Source organism: Strigops habroptila, chromosome 3 (genome assembly GCF_004027225.2).
Source record: "Strigops habroptila isolate Jane chromosome 3, bStrHab1.2.pri, whole genome shotgun sequence".
Classification (NCBI taxonomy): domain Eukaryota; kingdom Metazoa; phylum Chordata; class Aves; order Psittaciformes; family Psittacidae; genus Strigops; species Strigops habroptila.
Genome location: NC_044279.2, coordinates 81,261,422 through 81,288,783, shown reverse-complemented (window position 1 = coordinate 81,288,783; position 27,362 = coordinate 81,261,422). Strand labels below are relative to the sequence as shown.

Sequence of the window (27,362 nt, the reverse complement as noted above, 5' to 3'; positions counted from 1 at the left end):
TTAGCATATACTCTCTGCAGTCCCACTCTCCCATAGAGCTTGCTGCTCTATGCACATTTATTTTCTTGGCCTCTTGTGCATTTAGATTTGTTCTATCCTCATCTCTGCGGTGATGTGATTGAATTATGCAGAGCAGGGAGGGGAGAAGCCCCTTCCTTAAGCTTTACTTCACATCAAGCATCAGGAAGATGATCATCTAACATGTCCTGTGCAGCTCTGGGTTGCACAACGAGAGTTGAAATCCAAATTGTACCATCTGGCTGGCCATCGCACTCAGTCAGCATGAGTGAGGACATGTTCAAATGAGAACAGAAGCAATTAAAGGAAATTCAAATGCAGGTTCTTATTTGGCAAGACCATGGGGAAGAGACCCTCACCTCTTGCTGAAATCAAGGGAAACAGTTGTATTTGGCAGTGAGCTGGTGCTCTGGGCAGGTTTTAGTGACTTGTCAGAGCCCTGTCTGCCTTGGAGCCCTGGGGAAGGTGGCTGGATGTGCTGGGACCAGAGCAGCAGAGAGGGAAGCTCAACCTCAGCATCATTCTGATTGCTTCTTTGTAAACCACATGGAATTCTGGTAGCTCCAGCTGTGTGGAAGAGCAGTGCTTACTTAGATTTATACAGCTTATTCACAACCTACCACCCCAAGCTACATTCAAGCAAACAAAACCTTTGTACTTGGTGGAGGATGGTGCTTTGCTACAGCTCCATCTTCTCTTGAACAGCTCTTGATGCATGCAGTCGTAACATTAGAGAACACCTTAAATACATTGCAGATCCACTTTTAGGCAGACATTAGCAGCAAAATGGTCGCACAGTCCTGAGGTTTGCTTGGACTTACATTGAAAGGGCAAGGAGGAAGATTTTCTGCTGTGGAAACAGTGCTGGTCTTGATCCGAGAGAAGCAGGTTTGGGTTTAGTGTTGTTCAGGTGGTCTTAGGCCACTCCAGCTTCTCTGTGAGGTTTCCAACTGGAGAAAATGCACAGCATGGCTGGCAGACCACAGCAGAGGTCAAAAGATCTCTGTCTTCTTTCGATGGCCCAGGCTGTGCTCTCTTCCCAGGTAATATCATCCTCTGTCCAGGTTAAAATCCATTCTGTCTACGCAGGGATTTTTAGCCTCTGCAGTGTGCCTCCTCTTTCCTCCAAGTATTTTTCCTGATGATCTGTCCCCATTCGTGTCTTCACATGAGCAGCTCATGCACAGCTTTACGGAAACCTTCTCTTTTGCTCTGCAGTACAATACCACCATTGACTGGTCATCTCTGACAATGAAGGAGTGCTTGAAATATGGAGGACAACTTGTGGGCAACAACTGTGAATATGTCCCTGACATCACCCTCATGTCTTTCATCCTCTTTTTTGGCACTTATACCTGCTCCATGGCCCTGAAGAAATTCAAGACCAGTCGCTATTTTCCAACCACTGTAAGTATCTCAGCCTGGCAGTCTTGTTTCTTTTACTGGTTCAGAGTGCAAACGTCAGCCTGCCTTTTGGTATCGCTATCACACACAAATAGAGAGGAATGCTTTGTGGGGAAGCCAGGTTGCATGGATTGAGGTAAAAACCAAGGAATGTCTGGGGTTGTTTAGCTGTCATTCAGTGTCTCTGGAGGACACATGTAAGGCAGCAGAAGAGCCAGAATGAGCCCTAATGTGTCATGGGGATGTGGCAGTGATTTTAAAGGCACTGAAGACAACACTTCTGAGCTGAGATACATCATGGTGTGGCTTATCGGCTTTCAGAAATCAGAAGAGTCCTTCAGGCACATATAGTTTCATCTGGCCATTTTCAGTGTCAGGTACACAACTTAATAGGATGTACTGACTCTGAGGTGGGATGTGTGGCCGTTCTGTAGAAATCAAACAACTAAAAGGGGTTATTAATCCTTACGTCAGAACTCTCCCTGCTTTATAGCCCCAGGGAGTATTTGGGGAGGACAAAAGAAGGCCTTTGCTTTATCACTGACTAGAAGCAGCTAAGCTTTGGTGTTGTCACATAGTGTTTAAAATACTCAGAAATGAAGGCAAAAATGTTGAACTCAACTAGAGTCCTGACCTACCCCTTATGGTAGGGACCCAAAGCAGCAATTGCCTTTCTTCTCTGAAGATCAGATGCAAAATAAGGATGACCTGAAAAACCTCTTTTAAACAAGATTTTGCTCAGACTTAAACCAACTGAAACACACCTCTCGGGGGCATCCACTTGTTTTGTCACCAGGACACACATGTGAGCTGGCAGTTTCCATGTATACCAAAGCCATGTTTCTCTCTGAGACACCCTCCCCACCTCCCCCCCATTTTTGGCATTCTGACACACAGGGATTTATCCTGCATGGATGTTTACTGTTCTGCTGTGTTACGATTGAACCTCTATTATTTTTAATAAAAAGGAAACAAATTCCATCCAGGCTGGAATGCAGCTCAATTTATCTGTAACCATGTGAACCCAGGAAACCTGGAAGGAACAAGAGCTCTGAAAAAACCATGCAGTTACAGGCAAGCATAGTGGATCCTGCCCAGTTAAATTTCAGGGCCTGACCAGTGGCAGCTTTAAGCTGTAATATTCCAATGACTTCAAGACTGTTGCTTTCTTAGGGCATGTTGAGGAGTTGACTGAGAAGCCCAGTTTGTTTTCCTATCTTGTTTAGGTTGGTTGATTGCTTGAACTTAGAGAGCAATGTGATCTCTGCCAGTCCTACAGAACATGTCATTTGTCATGGAAGTTTGGGTCTTCCCATCTTCTAGAGGGAAGTTTGTGACTGTTCCCATTGTCTGGTGTAAAATACCATCTCTTCCCTTCCCCTTTTTTTTAATCTGCATTGCAAATTCAGTTGTATTAAAATCATAGTGTCTGGGGACATGAGTATTTTTTGTTGAAGCCACATACCTTAGGAATCCTGCGATAACACAAGAAGCTCAGCACTTGTGCAAGAAGCAGTCTTGGGCCCTGCATAGAAAAACACGAATATGCGGATCCTAAAGATGCAGAGATCAGAAGGCAAACAGGAGACGATGTTTTATATGTCTAAACAAGGATGTTAGACAAATGTTCAATAGCTGTTAATATCGGAAGCTGATCCTAAAGAGTTTGCAGAAACTGCCGGAGAGGAGCTAGGTCTCTATACCAGTAGTTGTTGGCCGCTGTCGAATTAATATCAGTGAGACTGCCTTGAAGAATTCATGTGGGAGTTTCTTAGAAAAGCAGTTTTCTTTTTCCTTAGGCTTGTTTTCATACTTCCATTTAGGCTTAATTGCTTGGCTTTCAGACAATGCAATGATGTACCAAGACGCTTTGGCAAATGGCTCCAGACACAACAATGTGCACCTTTGTTTCTAGAAAAGAAGAAACTATGAGCTTTTATTGCCACCAAACACAAGCCTGGAGCATCACATAGAAACTAAAGCATAGAATCATTGAATGGTTTGGGTTGGAAAGGACCTTAAGATCATCTAGTTCCAACCCCCCTGCCATGGACAGGGACACCTCACACTAGACCATGTTGCCCAAGGCTCTGTCCAGCCTGGCCTTGAACACTGCCAGGGATGGAGCATTCACCACTTCTTTGGACAACCTGTTCCAGTGCCTCAGCAGCCTCACAGTAAAGAACTTCTTCCTAATATCTAACCTGAACTTCCCCTGTGTAAGTTTGAACCCACTGGGTCTTTCCATCTTGTAGAGGGAAGTTTGTGACAGTTTCCATTGTCTGGTGTAAAATACCATTTCTTCCCTTTCCCTTTTTTCCCTTCTTCTATCACTACAGTCCCTGATGAAGAGTCCCTCTCTGGCATCCTTGTAGGCCCCCTTTAGATACTGGAAGGCTGCTGTGAGGTCTCCATGCAGTCTTCTCTTCTCCAGGCTGAACAGCCCCAACTCTCTCAGCCTGTCTTCATATGGGAGGTGCTCCAGCGCCCTGATCATCCTTGTGGCCTCCTCTGGACTTGCTCCAATGCTCCATGTCCTTCTTATGTTGAGGACATCAGAACTGCATGCAGTACTTCAAGTGGGGTCTCACGAGAGCAGAGGGGCAGGATGTCTTTCATAGTACTAACTGCTGTTGTTATGATATCAACTTCTGTTCCAGGCCCGGAAGCTCATCAGTGACTTTGCCATTATCTTGTCCATTTTGATTTTCTGTGGAATAGATGCCCTGGTAGGTGTGGACACACCGAAACTAATCGTGCCAAGTGAATTCAAGGTAGGTCATTGTCAGTTTGGTGGCCTTTGGAAGAGGTTCCCTTTTCTACCCATCTGCCATGTATAAAATGACTCGTCCTTATAACAGGAGACCAGTCAGCTGTCTGGAAGGGACTGTTTTACTCACATCATAACCTTTTTATTAGTATCATTTTGGTTGGATGATTTATCTCCTAAATCCTGCCTCTGTACTTTGAACCTTTTGTTGCTGTTGATGGGAAGGATGGAATTGTCTCAAACCTCAAGTGTCTCCCTGTAGCCTCGTTGTTGGAAGTACAAGTGTGTTTAGGATGTCATCACTCCTCTGTTGTGGCTGTAATGCAAGCTTTCTTTTCCTTGCCCTTAAAAGCCAACCAGCCCCGAGAGGGGTTGGTTTATCCCACCTTTTGGAGGGAACCCATGGTGGGTGTACCTGGCAGCAGCCATCCCTGCACTGCTGGTGACTATCCTCATCTTCATGGACCAGCAGATCACAGCCGTCATCGTCAACAGGAAGGAGCACAAGCTCAAGGTGGGTGTGCATTGTGTCTTCCACATATGCAGAGAGCTGCCCAGTGATTTTTCTCTGCTAGAGATGGAGGAGGGCCTGTGGCAGTGCTGAAGGTACATGCCACCTCAGAAAAGTCATTGCTGATGTTTAACAAAAGTATTTATTTTGTTAACTACCATAGAGATTTTGCCAGGAAAGCCACTGAGTTCAGTTGAGTATCTTGAGCGTTGCACAAGCAGCATTGGCCTTCCTCCTAAAGCAAGAACTCAGTGCAGGGCCAACTCGAAATGCCTCCTTCAGTAAGCACCTACTCATTTTGATTGGCTTCACCATCCTGTGGCCTGAAGCTTTCCCACATGAGAAGCTTTGAGATTGCTCCTCCCTTCTCCATCGTAAACAGGTCCCACGCCAGGAATAGTTGGATTTCACAAAACCAGCCAGCTATTCCAGCTATTCTGTCCCTTCTAGGGAAAGGAAGGATCTTAGACCCATCACATCCTGCCCACTGCTCATCTGGAAGAGAAGTGGCTAGAGCCACAAGACATCAAAGCAGCCCTTCTCTGAGAGGCAGGACTTTTGTTTAAAACCCCCTTTCATGTCAACATAAACCCAAAAGTTTCTTAAAACCTTTACAACATTTTGGTCTTTCCTTGCAAGTGCTTCACTCTCCAACTGTAAACATTTGGGAATGGCAAAGAGAACGTGTAAATATAGTCTAGTCAAAGCTTGTCTGTTAAAGAAAACTGATGTGAACCACGTCTAGGTGCTGCCTTAATCTTGTTGCCCCTGCAGCTCTGGTCATAGTAGTTCTGGTCTGCCTTAGGCAAGGACTGGATGAAGTTCATGTCAGAATCCACCAGTTGTGACCCTAGAGGTGTTGTTTGCCTTGGTAATTCTGCAAGACTGCCATTTGAAGAGTTAGAAAAGGAAAGAGGGTGCACATCTATCCACAAAGATAAAGTTAGTTGCTTGTCTGCTCTACTTGTCTATCTGGCATGCTCTGCATTTCCAGCAGGAGATGAGAAATCATTAAACTCAGAAACTGGGGAGAAAAGCTGATGCCTGTCATTCTGTATGTTTGCTGGTGTAGGGTAAATGCATGCTGTCCTCTGTGTCTAGCAAATACAGTTATACCTCCTACAAAAACTGTTCATTTCCTTACAACAAGCTGTAAGCTGCAGAGATTTGGGAAATACCAAGGGCATAGCCACGGTTGGATGTTATTTAAAGAAGAGCTTTGTATCCACTGACATATAACAGCTTAGGATGTAGTTCTGTTTTTAAAATAAACTTTCCAGACCAGTGCTATGCAGTTTTTCATGCCTGCAGGGTTTTTCCTTGCCCTGCATGGCCAGTTCTATTGAAAAATATTAAATTCCTGTAAAAGACAACTCTCCCTTCCTGCTAAAGGAACACGTTTCAAGTAGTCTACCCCATGAGAGTAAAGACTCCCTCAAAACATGGGTAATGCTGGGTTATTATTTAGATACCTGCTGGAAATTTGAATGGAGCTTTTACTTGGAAAAGAGGATTTTTCCATTCGTATGGTCACTGTGGACATTAGGCAACTGATGTGTGATTTAAGACTGTTCTCAGCCTGACCTGGAGGAGAAGGTCAGAGTAACAGGGAATGGGAAGGGTTTGTTGTGCGCAGCGATGAGTGCTGGCTGATGGGCTTATGGGGCTGGTTTAAAAACAAAAACTAAAATGCTCAGAACATCCCCTTTTTGCCATCTCAGTCTGGGCAGATGTATTCAATATACCTGCATCCACATCTTCCTAATCATAGAATCACAGAGCGGTTTGGGTTGGAAGGGGCCTTAAAGCGCATCCAGTTCCAACCCTCTGCCACGGGCAGGGACACCTTCCACTAGAGCAGGTTGCTCCAAGCCCCGTCCAACCTGGCCTTGAACACTGCCAGGGATGGAGCAGCCACAGCTTCTCTGGGCAACCTGTGCCAGGGCCTCAGCACTCCCATAGTAAAGAATTTCTTCCTAATATTTAGTCTAAATCTCCCCTCTGTCGGCTTGAAGCCATTCCCCCTTGTCCTGTCACTACTGTCTCTTGCACCTAGCTAAGCAGACTTACAATTTTCTTAATCACTGGACGAATATATTCACTGTTCTTCTTCCATGAAGAAGAGGCTCCTCATCTCTCCAGCTTATAGAGACACTCAACGTGGTTATGCTATCAGCACTGGCTGTACTTTTTTAGTAACAAGCTATAAACCCTCCAGCAAAGTACTGTTTAATATAAAAACTTTATTTCCTGCTTCTTTTATTATCGTTGTGAGGACAGTCTTTTGTTTAATTGGAAGTTCTTGAGTCTGATTCTGCTACTCTGCAACGAAAACACCTCCATGCACAAAATCTATGGTAGTCCAGAAGAAGGACAGGGTTTTTCTGCTAGCACCTTGCTGGAGTCTTGGCAGGGTGTCACTGAGTGCCTGTCCTGGTGCTGCTGGCCAGCCAAGGTAAGCAGCGCACGTATGAGGAAAACAATGAGGACTCTTTATGAGGAGCTAGGTTGCTTTCCCTCCTGGGTCACCAAATAGGTCCAGATCATTTGTTCTTTCCAATAAAATCAAATCGAACAGGATTAAAAAAAGGTTAATCTTCTTTCAAATAGCAAACCTTAGAGATTTGTCAATTGTTTTTTCTGTTTCTTTCTTTGGTGGCTCTTTTGTTTCTTCACTTCTTCTCTTGGCACTTGTGACTGGTGGAGTTCATGTGTTAGTTCATTAAAGGATTAAAAAAATAGAAGATCAGAGGTCTTCAAAAGGAGTAAAGAATGAGGGTAGCTTTCTCCTTTCAATAGGGTATGAGCCTATCAGCTGTTCTTTTTGCTTTCCCCCAAACATTCTAGAGCTGGGTGTTGAGGAAGTTGCCTCCACCACCAGGCAACATCAGCAGGGCTCAGACCAGTTGTGAAGATCAAGCTGTGAGATCCCCCAGCTGATTCCTATCCTAAATATAGGAGTTCACATCTCACTCTGAAGCAGCAGATGGCAAATGTTACCTTTAGGATTTAAAGGGTGTTTGGGTGTTTAAAGCTCTGCGCACATCCAAGCTGTCACTTGGTGACATGAGGTGGCTTGGCACACGAAGGTACCACTCTAGGCCTCCCATCATGTCAGAAGGAGTCCTTGTAGCAGAGCAGTCATTTACCTCACCAAATATCCTTTGGCGAAGGTGATTGTCTTTAACTCATGGGCTGCTGTGTCAAGTACCTCTGTCAGTAACTATTAGACTGGTCGCAGGGCTCAGCTTGTACCAGCTCAACTTCCAGGCACTATGTAGTGTCTACAAGGTACTTGGTCTTTAGCCAGACTTGCTTTCAAGTCTGGTGCTCTCCTGTGCTCACTGCATGCTGTTGTCTTCAGAGCTTGCCGGAACTCTTCTCTGTTTCCCCTGCAGAGTCAGGGGAAAACATTTAAGGAGCAATGTCTCCTACTCTGCTATTTGGAAGCCAGAGAGAGACTCTTCATCAGGGACTGTAGCAATAGGACAAGAGGTGATGGGTTTAAACTTAAATAGGGGAAGTTCAGGTTAGATATAAGGAAGAAGTTCTTTACTGTGAGGGTGGTGAGGCAACAGAGCAGGTTGCCCAAAGAAGTGGTAAATGCTCCATCCCTGGCAGTGTTCGAGGCCAGGTTGGACAGAGCCTTGGGCAACATGGTCTAGTGTGAGGTGTCCCTGTCCATGGCAGGGGGGTTGGAACCAGATGATCTTAAGGTCCTTTCCAACCCTAACCATTCAATGATTCTATGATTCTTATGACAATTTCTGTTGGCCAAAAGATGCTGTAGAAGGAAATGGGTCAGAGCCCTGACAGTTCCGTTGGTATTTAGAATAATTAAGCTGAAGGTTATCTATCTCCCTTCACAGAAAGGTGCTGGATATCATCTGGACTTGTTCTGGGTGGCTATTCTGATGATCATATGCTCCTTTATGGGTCTGCCCTGGTATGTTGCTGCTACTGTCATCTCCATTGCTCATATCGACAGCTTGAAGATGGAGACAGAAACTTCAGCTCCTGGAGAACAGCCCAAGTTTTTGGGAGTGAGGTATGTCAAACCAGAAAGACCTTAATTGCCTTGTTTACCTGCAGAGATCAGTTTGTACTACAAATAGTCTTGCTTCAAGCAGGACACATGCAAAGGTTCAGGGGGAATAGCTCTCTGGCAATTCCTTGGACAAATCCCCATGTGACTCCTCAAAAGTTTATTCAGCCAGATCAGATGCAGTTTTCTCATAGTTGAGAAAGGAGATAAATTTGCTGCAGACTTCTTTACCTATGGAAATTGGACATTAGCAAACATAATGGTAAAAAGTGTAAACCTGTCATGCCTAGAGCCATCAGCTCTACTTAATCAAGCAATTTTTTCTGTATTTGATTGCCTTAATTAAGTTAAGTGCTGTCAATAGGAGCACTTCTGGAAATCAACCACTTGTTTAAGTGACTAATTAGAAATTTAATGGCTTAACTTTCAGTACTCTGAAATATGACTGGCTAAAGTATTTTTGGATGAAGGGAGCAGCTGAAGGCACATGTTCAGCACCCCACGAAGTCGTGCACCATCTGTCCAAATGCTGGAGTACTATGACCAGGACTCAAAATAGGCTACTAATCTAAGAGTGGAGAGCTAGTGATTTATTACCTATTTGCCTGCTATAAATCCTGCTGTGCAGAGGATTTGGATTGCTGGTTTCTAATGTTTAACATGTAAACACACTCTTTCTTACTGAGTAGCAGCACGCTGTTGATCCCCAAATGGCAGAGCAATGAACAAAAACTGATCAGGTGTTTGAAAAATGGAGGACTAAAAGCAGAGCAAAAGCTGAAGCCATCCTGCTCACCCCATGATTTTGTTTCAGGGAGCAGAGAGTCACGGGAGTCATCGTTTTCATTCTGACGGGTGTGTCTGTCTTCATGGCTCCCATCCTAAAGGTAAGGAGAGCATCTTTTCTGCTTCCTTCTACTCACACAGCCAAGGTAGGGCCACCACCACTCTCAGGCTATTTTTATGTTACTAAAAAAGCTCATTATGGAAGTGTGGAAAAGGAGATAAGTGAGAATTAAAAATGCTGATGCAGTTTTACAGTTTTCTAGAAGCTTAAATACAAACCTTTTGGAAGGAAAAAAATAACATCGTTGTAGTGTGCTGGATAGTAATAGTGACCAAGTTCAGGGCCAGTGGTCTTGGAGCTGTGATTTTTTTTCATTTTAGGTTTCCTTCTATATTGCACACTTCTGCTGTGCCTGTGTTTTATTGAAAAAGTATAGAGGATAAAGCTTCAGAGCCTGCTGGTAGCATGATGGAAGGACACTTGGCAATGCAGTAGAGTTGCTGTGTGGAAGACACAGGTTAACAGATGGATATGTTGATTTAAAAGTACGTTTGTATTTATTTGAGCATGCATGTATCTCCTCGGAATCACAGACTGGTTTGGGTTGGAAGGGACCTTAAAGCTCATCTAGTCCCAACTCCCTGCCACAGGCAGGGACACCTTCCACTAGACCAGGTTGCTCCAAGCCCCATCCAGCCTGGCCTTGAACGCTGCCAGGGATGGAGCAGCCACAATGCACAGGAATATGCAGAACTGGTGGCAATGAGCAGAGCCTACAGGTGGTGGTACTAGTCCATGGATACAGTTTTAGCCAGAAATCTTTGGGATCATTGCCACCACCATAGCAGAGCTGTACCCTGCCTGCTGCAGCTGCCAAAGACAGTGCAAGGCTCCTGCAGCAATCAAATTTTCATTCTTTTAGGCTGGATCCTCCTAAAATAGCACATTCTTTATCGCTCAGAAGTGATGCCCAGTATGGAAAACATGTTTCTGGAGGAAGCAGTGCAATTAAATGCGATTTCTTACTCTGCTGACTTCTTTTTCTTGTGAGTTTAGCCAAGGCTGTGGACAGATGTGCTGTTGATGTGCCATTTAATCTAGGTGGGTAGCTATTTTCCAAGACCTTGAAATTTGTTGGCACGTAGCCACAGAGAAATGCATCCTTAGTAGATCATCAGGTTGTGGAAGGAAACTGAAAACCTACTTAGCCATGTCTCATGGAAGATACCACCTTCTCCAGGGATGATAGTTTCAGTGACACCAAGTGCAGGTATTCTGGAGATACCAGCTGCAGAAGTCCATCTCCTTGGATCTGTAGACTAATGGTATGAGCAGATGTCAGAAGAGTAACATATGTACTGGAACAACGGCACCATGCATCTTAACTCCCTGTCTGATGGAGCAGACAGGTATCTGGAGAAGCGTTTCTGGAGGAGGCAAATGAGTTTTTGATTATGAGGAGGTTGGAAGCCATAGGGGTGTGAGGCACAGGTAGATGTGAGCCTGAAGGGGAGGAGACAGGCAGAGAGCAATGATAGCGCCTGTGTATGTATGAAGTGGAGAAGGTGGCTTTACAAAGTCATTGTGTTCCTATTCTTGATTCTTAAGGTTGTTTTTACAACTAGAAAATTTTTGTGTCTTGGTAACAGTTTCCTCGTCTGCACAAACAGGCATTTCCGTGCCCTTAATTTAATGCCTGGTTGGTAATAATTCTGTTTGTTAGTTCATGTGACCTTTCCCTGCAAGATCTTTCTTCCTCTATTCCACTGGGGTCCATTATTCCCCCTGTTATTGCTTCATTCATTAATTATTTGTCCGTGCTTCCCCTAAGAATGCGTATGAGGAAGATGCTGGTGGGAGGACGCCTGAGGATAAATGGGCACGCTCCTCACCCACGTGCCAGTGAGAAGAACCTGGCAGCGTTTCAGGACCTTTAGCAAAGTGGCAGGGTCCTCTGCTTGAGAGAACTGCTTGCTAAATCCATTGCAGAACATTGCAGTCTCCTCATGCCAGCGGCAAATTGGACACTAACGATCCCAAATTCAATAAAAACAGGCAATCCAATCTTTTTTTTTTTTTTTTTTTGTGGCTTTTGCAGTATTTGTGCTGGTTTTGAATGTTCCTATAAATACATTTTTAATTCTGTTGGCTAGCAGCAGGTTTGCTTGGAGTGCCAGAGCCAGCAACCCCATAGTTAGGGAATACTTTGCCAAAAGCAAGTCTTCCAGAATGAAAGCACTGCTTGCTACTTGCAGGATAACGTGCTGAAGTTTCACCTAGGGATGATTTACGGGATTAATTATCATGGGATAGGGAAATAATATTTGGACGTTTTTCTTTCTTTAAAGCTAACAGAAAGAACTAGAAGGGGAGGGAAAGAGAGCAATGTAAATGGGCTAGAAAGCTCAACTCTGAAAGCCTCCTACCCAACTTGCTGGAGGAGATATTGTCTTGTCTAATCCCTCAGAGCCAGTGAGGGCTTTTAATCCCTTGGACACCTTCAGCTACGTGAACCGCACGCTGGCTCTTCGTCCCTCCCCATGATGGCCACACTGAACCCTGGCTGTGCTAAAAACATCTGGCTTATTGGGTGAAATATCAATGCAGCTCGCTCAAGGAAGGGAATAAATTCATGAGAAAGATTTATTAGGAATCGTGAAGCTTGCAGGGGATGGTAGGGAATAAGACTCAGGGGAGGGAAGGGAAAAATACAGGCAGGGAAGGATGGCACATTGGTGACGTTCGTACTCATGTGCCCAAGTGAAATGCATGCATTGGGGATCAAGGCCTCCAGAGATATGTGCACATCACTGGTTTTGAGCCAGTAAACAATGAATAATGTGGTGAGAAATACGATAAAACACTGCTGTTTGCCTGCTGAATGAGTTAGAAGCGGTAGTGCTGGCCACCGGTGTAGTGGGAGCCTTGGCTGGGCCGTGGCTGCCGTTCAGTGGCAGCCGCCCGTCACTGCATGAAGACTTCAGCGACATGGAAGAGCTCTGTCCGTGCTCCTTGGGTTCAAACTAAACCACACCAAGACTGTTACTCATCTCCTGTGTGTTACAATGCACCTTTCTCGCTTCCAAAGGGAGATGTCCCCGATGGCAGGACCAGTGATGGAGGAATGGGCAGCACATAGCACTTAAAGGAGAAGAAATCATTGTTTGAAAGGATAGTGGCAGTGGAAAAAGTTATTCGCTGTCCTGTGTTTGTGAATATTTATGGATTAATGTGCCCATTGTGTGTGGGCAGGTTGTTCACTCAGTGTCTCCTGCTGTTCCCCCTGCAGTTCATTCCCATGCCTGTGCTCTATGGTGTCTTCCTCTACATGGGTGTTGCTTCCCTCAATGGCGTGCAGGTGAGTCCCTCCGATGGCTGGGAGCTGGCTCCCTGCTGGGCCTTCTCTAGAGGATCATAGTATCACAGACTGGTTTGGGTTGGAAAGGACCTTAAAGCTCATCCAGTTCCACCCCCCCCCACCATGGGCAGGGACACCTTCCACTAGACCAGGTTGCTCCAAGTCACATCCAGCCTGGTTTAGTTACCAACTATAGTGTAGACCTAGGGCCTGCACTTGAGACAACTGAGTTAGCTGAGTTAACCCTGCATTAAGTACGCATCCATGAGGATAGAGGAGCTCTGCTGGGTCTTCTACCGGGTTCTCTTATGGAAGGAAAGCAAGTTGATTCAAGGTCACACTTCGTAGTGGAATAATGCTTTTGTATCTCTTTCTCTTGTATCCTGGGTTTAAATCTCCATTTATTCTCCTTCCCAGTTCATGGATCGTCTGAAGCTGCTCTTGATGCCTCTAAAACACCAGCCTGACTTCATCTACCTGCGCCACGTCCCACTGCGCAGGGTCCATCTGTTCACCTTCCTGCAGGTGGTGTGCCTGGCCCTCCTTTGGATCCTCAAGTCAACCGTGGCTGCTATTATATTCCCTGTCATGGTAGGTGACTTTCTCCTTCACGTCCTTTTGCAGCCTTCACCTTCTACTCACAGTCATACCCTCCCATGAACAGGCAAATCCAGCCTCTCCCTGTTAAATCCCTAGCTTGGGGTTCTGCCACCATTCTGAGGGAAGACTGTACGGGGTCAGTGTTCCCATGGCTGCCTTTCCATGAATATTCTGGAGGAAAACAAGCCTGGAAAGTTAATTTTTTTCCAGAAAGGTGTAGTTATTTCTGACCATTTCTGGCTGCCAAGGTTAGATTTCCAGTGTTTTCTCCTTGAGCTGCATAACAAATGAGTGGTGCATAGTTTTCCTTTTTCAGTCCACACTAATTACCATGCAGAAAACGCCTCTCTTGCTTTTAAATAGCATGAAGTGACAAAACCAAGAGTGAGGCTCGCTGCTAAGAGGTGTGCCAAATGGAGGGAAGGATTAGCTAAATCAGGAGCAAAAAAAAATAGATGTTTTTTTCCTTGAGCTTGAGTGAAAAGATAATAATGTTGATTCATGTGTTTCACATCAGAGGATGATATGTAAGTTTATAGGATGCTTCTCCTCCTCCTGATAATGCACATCAGAGTCATGTTGAAACTTATTTTGGATGTTGAGAGTTAAAGTGTTCATGATGCAGAGCAACTGTTTCTTAAATATATACTCTCTAATCAGCCTGATATAGTATTTCCATGTAAGTATTTCTATTCCCTTGATAGCAGGGGAATAGTGAAACAGCTTTCTGTGCATTTAGATTATTGCTAGAGGTATAGACACAGGCACTTACACCAAATGGAAACCAAACAAGTGTTATGAAGAGTTTATATGTACGCTTTGCCTCAGGCATCAAAACTTGGGACCATGGACCTTAAATGAGAGAGCACAGAGTAGATCCTTCTCCACCTCTGTGCCTGACCTGTAGCTCAGCTGGAACAGCCATAGGGACAGATGGATTGAGTGTGGATCCAATGGGATCATAGCTGCATGCTATGATCTGCCAAGTCTGATCTCTGGCAGGGACATGGGTCAGACTGCTGCAAAGTCAAAACTTTATGAAACTCCCTGAAGAAACCTGGGCCCAATGTCACTTGGTTTCAGGTTTACAGACAAGTAGAATTTCAGTTGTGGGTGCAGTTAGGAAAGAGAAAGCAGAAAACAGAACAAGGTCAAGCATTTGTTCTCTGCTGCTGGTGAAATGAGAAGAGAAAAGATGATGCAAGTGAAAAAAATCCTCCAAATGTTCTTGCTGGGACACATGCTCATGTATAAAGCCGTTAAAGATCAGCAGTTCCCACTGAAACGCTGTTCCATTGCATTTTCATGCTGTTGAAAGCTGAATCTAAGGTCTGAACACTCTTTGCCTGTAAGAGAGAATACGAGTGAACTGAAGACTGCTGAAGTTTTTTATAATGGTGCAAACTTGGTGATGTACAGTCACAGCTTAGAGGTAGCTGGGTCCGATGACAAAACCTCCGTTATTTGCACTCATGAACAAAAAGGCTATAAACTTCCAATCTGTGAAGATCCAGCCAATAGCCAAACCTCTGTTTATGTGCAGGAAAAGCACTTTTAATACACAAGTAATTCATAACAGCCTAATCACAGGTGTCTATATGGCATCTTTCCACCCCCTAAGTAATTTCTTACTTCTGTAAGAGTGTCTTGAGTTGCACAAGTCAAAGTTTGAGATCCTTTCATAGGAATTGTTTGTGCCATTGATCGTTGTTGCTCAGAACAAACTTTTCATCTTAAAGGCAGTCTGCAGTTGTCAGGGTCATATCTGTTAGTAGCCGAGTTGAGTTTTTAGCCTGTGAGTGTCCCCTTTGTGATCTCGGTAGGCATCTGGTGGTGGTATGTTCATTTCCAACCAGAATTAAAGCGTGTGGGATTAAGAAGCAGCATAAAGAGGAACGCACAGTGTTCCAAATTAAAGGTAAATTGTGATTGAGATGTCCCTCTCTGCCTTTTCAGATCCTGGCACTTGTAGCAGTCAGAAAAGCCATGGACTACCTCTTCTCCCAGCATGACTTAAGCTTTCTTGACGATGTCATTCCAGAAAAGGACAAGAAAAAGAAAGAAGATGAGAAGAAGAAGAAGAAAAAGAAGGGCAGTGTGGACAGTGACAATGATGATGTAAGGAGCCTTTCTCCGCTGTCACTGTCTTTTACATTTTAGGAGGAGAATGGTTTTCACCAGCAGCTCTGTTGCTTCTGAATATTTTCTGGTTTACTTTTTTGATACTTCTTTAATTTTTTTAAAGGCACAAATATATGTGACTTGTCGCACTGCAGGCAAGACTGCTTTCTGGTGATAATACTCATGACCTAAGTATTTCCAAAGCATACATGCCCTTATGCAGCATACGCCTTAGTCCTACCTCAGGTTCCAGAATGCCCTAAAATAGTGAAATGTAGCTGCTTATGTCGTTGCTGAGCAAGGTGACCTGCCTAGACCAGATCCATGTGCCTTAGATTGTTCTATTTTTTCCTGTATATATAAGAAGAAGAAATGTAGTCCATGTGCCTTTGAACATTCTCCTACCCAGGTCTAGCATGAACTCAAATACTACTGTGTAACAGCCTGGGCTCCTGAAGAAGGGCTTTTCTATGATGCAGGCAGAGGTAAAATGACCCAAAGCTGGAAAAAAAATAATGCCATTTTAACACAGCAGGAGAAAGAAATGAGAAGGGGTTGCTCTCTGGGAGGAGGCAGGCAGCAGGAAAAGTCAGCTGGCCCTTCCTCAAGCCCCCTGCCCAGGTCACTGACTGAGCTTCGCTCTGTGTTTGGAGGGTTTATGCTGGGGGTATCATCTACATCCTTCCTGCAATGAGCAGATTGACCAAATCAGCCCTCCTTGTGGAGTAGATAATACATCTGGTGTCCTCGAGAGAAAAATGGCAGCTCCAGGAGTTCCCCCAGACCATCCCGATGACTGATCTTGCTCAAGGTTGGGTTGACAGAGAAGACAACCTCAGTATTGGTGGAAGGCAAGCTAGAAACCAAGTCGTTTATGTGAGAGCTATATAACACCTCTGCAGATCTGTGTTAGAGGTAACAAAGTCAGGGTATTCTAGTGAGAAAACATGCAAAGATGTTTCTACAAATAATATATGGTGTCTAAAGTGGAGTATGTACACTGCAAGAGGCAAAACTTGGACTTTCTTAGAGGTGAGGGTGTGGCACTGTAGGAGGTAGCATGGATCCACACCTCGTTAAATCAAGCTGAATCCCAGCTAGGGAGATTGGCTCTTATTTCAGACAGCAAGCTCCCTGTTCCCGTCATTCCTTCAGCTCCTGGGAGCCAAGGGTTTCATTAGTTGATAACTTGGTGCAAAACAAAATGAGGCAAAATGCCCTACTGTATATAGAGAATAGTCAGCAAAGGTTTGACTTCATCCCCTCCTCTTGACTGATTTGAATCTAGCAGCACCATATCCTGAGCCGTGGTTCCTGTATTTCTGGTATGTTCTAAGCTATGTCCTCCTTTCTCAGGCTTTTCATGAATTTCAGGTACAGTAATTGATCTGATGGGTAAGAGAATGTATGCAAAATGTTGGTTCTTAACTCTTCTTCTTTTATTTTCAGCACTGGCTTTACCAGCTTCCTGAACATAGAGCACTTGACATTATTGTTTTCATTATTTTTTACCCTTTCCCTTCCAGAAATATGCCCCCACAAACTAATTGCTGCATTTGCCAAATGAAAACTCAAGCACCTCAGTTTCCTCTCCACTTTTACGTCAAAAATTGCATGATCCAAGAAAGGACAGACAATTTTGTATTAAAAAAAGTAGTATATAGGAGCTAGTATATGAATTTTCAGTCAGAAGTGTTGTATAATGGTCTGTTCTCCCCTTTGGGGTGTTTTTGCCAACTGCAGATATTTCCTCTGTCTCTTTGTTCATTTTAGATGGGGATATCTAAAGTAGACCCTGAGCATCAGCATTGCGCTTCCACAGACCTCTTACACTGATTTATTAGCACTGAGACAGTGCTAATATGTTGGTGAGATTACCCAGCTCTTACGCTCTGGGATTTGGGGGTGGCTTCATTGCTTCAGTGCTTCATTGCTCAGCAAACTTATCTTTATTTCAGCTATGGGTATCCCTCAGCCTTGGAAAAATGCTCCTGAGGATACATTTTTGCTTATTGGAATATGAAATGCTGCACTGATGTCAGTTGTGTTAAAAAATAATTTAAATAATAATCCAGGGAGAGGGATTTGCTGGCCTCTGCAGTGTTTTCCTGCCCTGATTCAAAGGTCTTCCTCCACACCAGCCTTGTGCTTGTGTTTAGTTCTCTCCAGGAACAAAGATGTGTTAACATTTCTGGAAAACACCTCCTCACTTCCTTTGCCAAGTTATGCAATATCAGTCTTTCCTTGGTTATGAGAGGTTACTTTTACATTTAAAAAACAAATTAATTCCAAGTACCTTCTACTAAGCATAAGCAAGTGGGTTATTGAAGCCAATGGGGTATAAATGATGCTGGGATCCAAACTCCGGGGATTCCTGTGTACGGCTTCTCTCTGTACTTGTGCCTCTTCTTGATCAGTTTCTCCCAGCTTGCTGGGAGCACTGAATTCTTAGAAGGGCCCTTTATTTGATGAGCTATTTTACTGGAAATAGAGGTGTGATTAAGACTGACTCAGTCTTAAGGGTTTGACTCAGCTTAAGTTAAAGGGGAGTTGAGACATTCCAGCTGCTGTATCATGTCTGTTCCTCATCCTCGTTGAGCAATTGAGAAGTAAAAAGGAGGTTTACAGAAATCACAGCAGGATAAAATGTTTTGCTGAGCAATGTCCTGCTGTTGCTGCCTACAAATGCATTTTCCATCAGTATTTCCTGCAGCGAACTCCAAGGTGAATTGGATGTTGTCCTATAAGCTGGTGGCAAAGGAGCTAGTGAGGTGTGTGGAAAGGGGAAGAGAATGATCACACCAGATTATTCCTTCAATCTGTTTTACTTTCCTAAGTGTGAAGGAAGAGGGGAAGTGGGATGCAGGGGCAGCCAGTGGAAACCAGCAGGCAACTAAGCTAGATGATGCCTTTTTATTTTTTCTTCTTTCCTTTTCCTCATTCTTACAGAAACTATGTGAAGGATAATTTTAATTTGCGGGAGACGATAAGGGAGCGAGCAGTGAAAATATTCTAAGACCTTTTACACGTTTCTTTCACAGTCTGACTGCCCCTACTCAGAAAAAGTCCCAAGTATTAAAATACCAATGGACATCATGGAGCAGGAACCTTTCCTAAGTGGTAGCAAACCTGCTGACAGTGAGTAGAACTAACCTCTTGCATGCCTGCTTGACTCTGACTTCCAGTACAAAAATTTATCTATATTTAGAATGATTTAAAATGGCAAACAAACCAGCCTTCCTATTACTTGAGAATTACTTTTTCTTGTTCTTTTTTTTTTTTTCTCATTTTTAATTTCCAGGCCTCTGATTAATGACAGATTTTGGTGTTATGAGGGTTTTTTTTTTATTTTCTCATTACAAATTTGATGTTGTTCCTTCTGGTGCCTCCAGCTTAAGCACTTTTATCCAGCTACTAGCAGGTCTCTTGGCCACTCTCCTCCTCTCTTTTCTGACCCTTCCTGTTTTGTGTTAACTCTGCTGATGGTTTGATTGATTTTTTTTTTTCCTCCGAGCCTAATGTTCTGGATTTCCAGCATGTCTAAAGTGCATCGCTGTCCTGTTACTGTTTGCTTCCTTAGTGCCAAGCAGCTGCAAAAATCAGTGCTTAAAAGAATAATTAAGCATGTCATTGATTGCACATTACACTGGCAAAGCAGTGGTCAGTTGACCATTAATGTATTTCCCTTCTTAGGTGATTTGCCTTTGCGCTATTCAGTTTCTTATTAATTTCTTACCTTAATACTTGTAATTGGTTATTACCATCTTTATTTTCAGACATTTTAACTTTCCATATTATAGTCTTTTAAGTGAGGGACTGGGAATAACAACTGACCTTAGCTTTTTTGCCTTTGCCCTGGCTTTTTAAAATACGATGAGCAATAGGATCCATAGAATCATCGAATCACAAATTGGTTTGGGTTTGAAGGGACCTTAAAGCTCATCTAGTTCCAACCCCCCAACATGGGCAAGGACACCTTCCACTAGACCAGGCTGCTCAAAGCCCTGTCCAGCCTGGTCTTAAACACATCTGGAGATCAATAGGCTGGTTTGTCATGAGGCAGGAGGGGAGAAATACAAATGATAGTAATAAATGAGTGCTGCTGTAAGGCTGGTGGTGGTTTCTAGGAGTAGGACCTAAACCCACAGATCTTTAGATCCTTAAACTATCATTCGATTTTAAGAGCTGGTACCCAAGTCGCTTGATTTTGGTGGCATTTAGATGCCTTAGGCAAGCCTTGCTCTGTATGTCTTTAGATACAGGAACACTTAGGGATTGGCATTACAAAACAAAACCACAGAGAAAGAGGCATTTCCCTGACTATTTAGATATTCTCAGTGTTTTGCTGATAAGGAAAAGAAAATAAAATCCAAACGGATCCTCCTGATTTTTCTGTGCAAACACCCTGATGTGCTAAAACCAAGTTTCATCCTACATGTTGTTACCAGGATTTTACAATCAGATGCACTGTTTCCAATATCTTTAAGGCTGAAATAGGTAAGAAAAAGATAATTTTGATGTAAACCTGTTTGTTGGAATGTGCATTGAAACAGCACAGGGTAAATCACCCATGAGCAGAGCAGTAGTTGGTTTGCCTATTTGGCATTTTTATGATCTAGTAATTGATTTACTGCTTTTGATTGGAAACTTTGCAAAAAAAAAACAAAAAAAACCAGGCCCTTGGATTAGAAAAATACCTGGAATCCAGCAAGACTGTAGTATTGTCCTTGACTATAACTGTGCTCTGCGATTCAAGGTGTATTACTATAGTACAATAATACTACTGACATTAGCTTTCCTTCAGCAATAGCAAGAACAGGATTATTATTAACAGAGAGAACACTTCCCCATGCTGGGTCAGGAAAGGAAAGCCATAACAGACAAGAAACCACCTATTTTCTCCCAAGGAGTTTGGGTGCAACAATGAGGAGTGCAGGGTAACTAAAGAGGTGTAGGTAAAAGGTAAGTGTCAAGACCTAAAGGTGGTGAAAGTCTTCGGAAATGAGGCTTTTTGTCATGTTGACAGTTCAGGGGATTTCATCTTGGAGCTGAGAGAGAGAGAAAATGAGTATTTTTACTTACAAGCTGTGAAATTCATCTGGCAGGCAGTCAGCAGTAAAAAAGCATTGCCAGATAGATGGAGAAACTGAGGCTGGGCTTGGAGAAGCCATCAGTGCTGCAGCCAATGATGAACAAGCCTTTCTTCCCAACAGGAGAAAAATCACCAACATTCCTTGAACGCCACACGTCGTGCTGATACAATTCCTTTCCTTCAATCACACACCATGCCAAGGTAAGCACCCCAAAAAATGCTTTATAACGATGCCTCAAAACCATCTCAACTACCCGTCATTATACCAAAAGTCAATGAGGCAAAGTTTCCATTTTCCTGTAGGAAACTCTTAAAAAGCACTTGGAAAGAATTCTCAACACAGGGTTGCAGCAACCTGGTCTAGGGGAGGGTGTCCCTGCCCGTGGCAGGGATGTGGAACTAGATGAACGCTAAGGTCCCTGCTAACCAAACCATCCTATGATTCTATGAATTTCTAATCCTGAGCTGGAATTGGGAAACTGGAGTCCTGGGGTCTCCACCAGCCTTGGTTAGACCCCAGCTTCAGTACCTGTGGCTGGCTTGGGGTCTAAAAACCAGAAGAAAGGTGTTGATCAACTTAGAGGGGTCTAAAAAACACATCTACTTGGGAAAAGTTTAAATAATTCTGATTGGTTTAACCTTTAGGAAAAGAAAAGAGACAGACAGTGAGAGAAAATTCCTGCTATGCTTTCCTTCAGTCATGTAACAGGATGTTGCAAAGAGGAGTAATCCATTTTCCCATGTCTGTGGTGGAAAATAGAGTACCTTAAATTGCAGCAGGGTAGAGTTAAGTAATGATAGCTCAGAGCTCAGCCCAGGCTCAACCCCTTGTATGTCCCAGCACCAGGAGTCTGCTCTATACCAAGGCAGTAATACTCCTCTGAAATCATAGAATCCTAGAATGGGTTGGAAGGGACCTTAATGCTCATCCAGTTCCAAACTCCTGCCACGGGCAGGGACACCTTCCACTAGAGCAGGTTGCTCCAAGCCCCGTTCAACCTGGCTGGAAGTATCTACACTTCCAGGAGAGTGTGTGAAGATCATCTCAGTGGCTATAACCAGATTACTTCAAAGGCAGTTGATGAGTGTTGTCGCAGCTTGGTGTGAAGCACAAGTGCCAGATACTTAGAGCTCCTCAGTCCATGAAATTGGTGGGTTTGCCTCCTGGCATGAGCAGTGTTTAGACCAACTCATTAATATTGTGTGATGTATGGGCCTTCTCTTAAGAAGCTGTCTATGACCACTGCCTGACAAGGTTATTTTCTTGGTGTCTGTTTCAGATAGCTGTTTCAGATAGCTGTTTCAGATAGCTGTTTCAGATGGCTGTTCTGTATGTGCTAATGCAAGGAACTGGTTCTAGGAGTCGAGCATTTGTTCCATTGCTCAATGTGACACTGTCCATTGGGTGTCCCAGTAGATCCCAGGATCTGCAGTTTTCCCAGTTTTCCCTCTGTTTTCTTTGTAAAGATTGATATTTTTTTTTTCCAGGATTTGGGCACTGGGAAGCTGTGCTGGCAGAAGTTCTGAGCATGGCAGACCATGTTAAGAATGGCCAAGAAGCCTGGAGGTAGTCCCCATGCTCACCTTGTCCTTCTTTCTCTTCACAGCCCTCCACGAACTCCAGTAAAAGTTGTGCCTCAAATTAGAATAGACCTTGAGCCTGAAGACAATGGTTATTTCTGGAGGAGCAAGGGAACAGAAACTACTTTGTAATGTGTCTGTCTGTTAAATCTTCTATGGGATTTTATTTTGTCACTAGCCAAACATTAAAATGCTCTCCGCTCCCCACTGCATAGGTAATGAGACATCCCACGCTGCCCCTCCACCTAGCCCCTGCAGATCTCCTCTGGTCCCTCTTCACCAGATTCTCCCACACTGACCAAGACTCATTTTGCCTTCTCTGTCACTTCGACACGCACCTCATTCACAAGCAGAGGGCAGAAGAATTAAGGATACCATGTCATACCCCTGGGAGGTGGCAGAGGAACCGGCGTTACTGTAGTCATGAATCAGTGTCTCTGTGTCCATCTGTCATCTGTCAGAACAAACCTGACCTCCAGGCTCATTCCTTGCTTACCCTGCTGGAAGATGCTGGAAAGTGCTGCTAACACTAACTTGCTCTTAAAGCCTGTACTTTTAGTTAACACAGGAAGGAAAAGGAAAAGGTACTTCACTCCCAGCACAGACCAACCATTGCCATCACTGTAGCACGTGTTTTGAAATGTCCCTTTCCTATGCAATTTTTTTTTTTTTAAAGAAACACTTTAATGGACTTAATCCGTCAGGTACATGGAAGAGTGTTATTTTCCTAGATTATTTTGTTTAAATTATGGGGGCCTAACCTACAACTTTTTGTTGTTGTTGTTGTTGTCAATTTTTTTAACCTTTTTTTAATTACTGTAAAGAAAAATGAATTTTTCCTGCAGCAGGAAACATATAGTTATAAGTAGTTCTACCTCTTATTTCTAGATGCCAGGCTTTCTGTACAAAAAAATGTATTGTACCATATATAATGTGATTTTTACAAAGAAAAAACCCACAAAAACAAAACCACACCACCATAATCTCCAGGACATGGCATAGGGCTGGATCAGTCTGATTAACACCTTCTACTCTGAAGCATCTATTTTACTTAGGGTTATGTTATTTTATTTTTTTTAATAAGTAACTGTACTATGAAGGAGATGGGATGTCACTTAAATCTCTTGTGATCTAGGAAGAGTCTTAAATGTAATGTTGGTAAGCAAAATAGTGACTGGCTACTGGCGTCAGTGGACAGATGCTGATTGTATTCCTGTTGTTGATTTCCTACATGGTGTTGTACAAATTACTTCTTTGGAAACACAATGGGGGATGTGTGCACGTGCGTATATGTCTACGCATGAGAAGACCCCAAATGCACTTCAGGCACGTTAACAGCATAATGGAGGAGAAAGACAGTTGAGGTTGGCCAACTGGGATGGTCATCCCAACACTCATCTTTGCCAGGCTCGGAAACATCTGCATCCTCTACGTCACACATCTGTTCACCATCATCTAGAGAATTTATCCTAAATCTTGACTGCAGGGTCCTAGACCCATCCATCCATTCAGCAGGCCCAGGCTTTTGGTTTTAAACCAAGTGAGTAAGTATCACCATGGGAGAGATTATTTTTCTCTCCCTGTGCATGTAAATGTGCATTTGGGAAGTTGGAAATTGGAAATGTCTTCATCAAGACATTTTTTGGTGAAATGTGAGGACTACACACAAGACACTAAAAGCTTCATGGAAAAAAAAAAGAACAAAGCCCATCTGTAAGGGCTAATTCCCCAATGGAGAAAAATCCTACCGCAGAGGACAGGTATGTTGCTGCTTTCTGTTCAAAACTAAAGTCCGTTTTGGTTAAGTAAACAGAATTTCATGATGGTGCTGAAACCTTTTATGCCAAATTTTAGCATTTACTCACTCATAGTAGACATGTCAGTGAGGGGAGGTGCAGAATAGGGCTGTTCTTTTTTTGCCCAGATGCGCTGTAGAAGCAGCTGGCCACCGTACTGCCCTACAGGCCTTTGGTTGAAGGTTGAGTTGATGGAGACCATGGTAGTTTGAGCTTAATAGAAGGAGGATGGAGCTGCAGAGGCACCTGCACAGCACATACACACATGCACACACATCCATACTTTCCCCTAGTCGCTCCCAAGGGGTCTTGGTTCTGGCTTCCATGAAACATGAGTTGACTCGTGGATCAGCATCCTGGGAACCCAGCCTGAATCTGCTTTGGGAAGGGTTGGGAAATGTCAAAAATAGCCAGAGGAGCAGCTCTGTGATGCCTTCTTTGGTTATTTGGAGGACAGATAACCTGGAAAGCACAGTGCCGGCTTCAACAGATGGCTTCCATCCCTTGGTCAACACAAGTCCCTGGCTCCCAAAGGGGAAACAGGTTCCAGCATCGTCTACAGGCTCTGAGAGTGTGTTGTGTCGTGCCCAGACCTTTGATTTGTAGAAATCCCAATAACTTTATGGAGAAAAGATCAAACCAGGTGAATAGAGCGAAGTGGCTTCCCATCTGCTGGCACCTGGTGATGTGTCTCCACAAAAATGAGGTCTTCCACTTCCGAACCATGTTAAATGTACTTGAAATGTATTGACTGCTGATCTAGATCTCTCTCTGTTTTTTACTTTATGTTTTTTATGTTAACCCAAGGGAGCTGTTGTACAGAGCGTTGCTGAAGGGACGGGACAAAGGTTTCTGTAGCTTTCCATGAAAAACACACACAACTCCGGTGACGGGAGCTAAAAGCGTTTCCTTTCCTGGTGCCTGATGATAGCACTTCATTGGCGGTGGCATCTCCTTTCTTGGTTATTCCTTTAAAAATCAACACCAAACCCAACACCTCGTAGTGGGACTCCCGTGATGGCCACCAGCTGCGGCCACCTTTGTCCCTGCCCCTGGAGCCCACCCTTCCTTGTCATCGTGGCCGATAAATCTTTGTGGTTTTATTTTATTATATTTTATTTTGAATCAACACGCACTTTCAGATACTTTTATTATTGTTTTAAATTCTCTGTATTTGCTTTGGAGGAAAGAATAAAAATTATCGTGTAAAATGAAGTGGATCAAGATGGTGGAACATAGGAAAAAAAGCAGAAAACATTTCAATATATTAAAATGATTTTTTTTCCCCAGTAATATAAAACATGAAATTCCTTATAACATTATAGTGTTTTACAGTTTTATGAAGCTTTCTATTGTGACTTTTATGGAATCAAAAGATGAAGATGATGAGATATTTTAGCATTTCTATTTTTCAAAATTAAATGTATACTGAAAATAAAGTAACTTTATGCATTTATTGGAGAGTTTGTGTGTTTTTCCTTGTTACATACTCAGTCTTATCTGACTGAATCGAGATCCCTGTAGCACTGCTGTCATAATCACTGTTTCCAAGGGGAGATGCTCATGGCTCTCTGGAGGGAGAGGATGCTCAGGGAAGGTCCCACTTAACAAACCATAAAGGAATTTAGGATGTATGGCTGTAAAAGTGAGTTTTGATGCTGGAAATACTCCCTTTTGAGACAATACACTGAAGCTCTTTTGGGAGTGGAATAGAAGTTGTTGTCAAATAAAGGTGAAGAGACCTGAGTCCCATCTCCATGAGACAGTGGGCACCAGGTAGTAGCAGGAGGTGGCAGATGGGTACAAATCCCAGCCCTGCACTAGGGTATTTTTTGGGGGTCCTTTTGGTGGGTCCTTTTTCAGCTCATTCTCATTGGCAGCAGGCTGTGGAGGAAAGTGGAACATTCTCAGAAGGGTGCTGGTGGCCCCCAAATCTCTGGGGATCATGGTCGTCATGGTGGTGCCAAGGATTGGTCCTGGGCAGTGATGGGAGACAGGGCTGGTGGGGCTGCAGCATCTCCTCTTCCCAGCCCCATCAACCAGATACTGCTAGAAAACATCGCTTGGGACTTCTATAGAAAACACATGGAGAAGGACTTGTTACAAGGGCCTGTAGGGACAGGACAAGGGGTAATGGCTTTAAACTGACAGGAGATTTAGATTAGACATTAGGAAGAAGTTCTTTACTGTGAGGGTGGTGAGGTGCTGGCACAGGGTGCCCAGAGAAGCTGTGGCTGCCCCATCCCTGGCAGTGTTCAAGGCCAGGTTGGACACAGGGGCTTGGAGCAACCTGCTCTAGTGGAAGGTGTCCCTGCCCGTGGCAGGGGGTTGGAACTGGATGAGCTTTAAGGTCCCTTCCAACCAAACCAGTCTTGTGATTCTGCGTAAGGTAGTGCTCATGGCTGTCCTTTGCACAACACTGTGATGCCCAAGCTTGTGAGCCATCCCAGCCTTGGCCTCACAGTTTCCCCGAGGTCTTGTGGTGCTCCTCACCTCTTCCATAAGCACCAGCCTCTGCATTTTTCCATGGGTAGTGTTTACAAAATGGTCAATATGTAAGGTTAGCTCCCTAGCTGGGCTGGACTGGGGCTTGGTTGTCCATCCCCAGGTCTCCTGGGTGTGGGCACTTTGCCACCTGGTGTTAGGCACAGTGAGCTGCAGCCAGAGGAGATGTTTGCTAAGGACCAGTGTGGTGAAGCCACCCTGGGTGGCTTAGGTCTGTCATGGTGCTACCTCATCCCATTGTTTGGTGGGCAGCAGGACCCTCATCTCAGGGAGCAGCCATGGGGCCAGATGCAGAGGGTAGCCAGGAGGCCCCGGAGCCATACAGCATCTCCCACCCGAAAAGGTGGAAGCTCCCCAGGCCCCCATGTGCAGCTTCTGATGCAGAGGATGGGACACATTCCTTGTGCCAGACTGGGATAAAAGGTGAATGAATGAGCTTTAAGGTCCCCTCCAACTCAAACCATTCTGTGATTCTATGGCTCTGTAACTAGTTAGTGGCGTGACAGACGTGGCAGAACTGGGCCCAAACACCAATGCTAATAAACACCACTCATTGCCCACAGGGCTTCAGGCTTTTTAAGCCCCTGATAGCCAAGTTAGCGAGACACTGCAGCAGCAAGTGATGTCTGCTCTCTAAAATGCATAAAGCAAAGCCCTTGCCAGAAGTTTCATGCTCTGGGTGTGCAGGGGTGAGTGATGCTGCTCTGAACAGAGCCTGGCCTTGGCTCTCTGCTCCCTCCAGTGTGCCCAGGCTTTTAGCATTAGGAAACACCC

The 27,362-nt window shown here is 44.1% G+C and overlaps 1 protein-coding gene across 6 annotated transcripts in view; it reads left to right on the top strand.

Moving 5' to 3' along the window:
* The window catches only part of SLC4A4 (solute carrier family 4 member 4), a 161,899-nt gene extending 136,613 nt beyond the window's left edge, over positions 1-25,286 (top strand). For 5 of the 6 annotated variants that reach the window (XM_030478876.1, XM_030478873.1, XM_030478874.1 and 2 more), the window contains 11 exons: positions 1,237-1,425; positions 4,083-4,196; positions 4,545-4,706; positions 8,573-8,751; positions 9,563-9,635; positions 12,825-12,893; positions 13,311-13,484; positions 15,450-15,611; positions 18,656-18,752; positions 20,828-20,907; positions 22,314-23,985. In XM_030478876.1, the coding sequence (XP_030334736.1) occupies positions 1,237-1,425; positions 4,083-4,196; positions 4,545-4,706; positions 8,573-8,751; positions 9,563-9,635; positions 12,825-12,893; positions 13,311-13,484; positions 15,450-15,611; positions 18,656-18,752; positions 20,828-20,871 (1,263 nt within the window). In that variant the 3' untranslated portion in view covers positions 20,872-20,907; positions 22,314-23,985. Of the gene's footprint in view, positions 1-1,236; positions 1,426-4,082; positions 4,197-4,544; positions 4,707-8,572; positions 8,752-9,562; positions 9,636-12,824; positions 12,894-13,310; positions 13,485-15,449; positions 15,612-18,655; positions 18,753-20,827; positions 20,908-22,313 lie in introns of all 6 variants that reach the window. The other variant, XM_030478872.1, reaches the window with a different exon arrangement.
* The last annotated feature ends 2,076 nt before the right edge of the window (positions 25,287-27,362 follow it).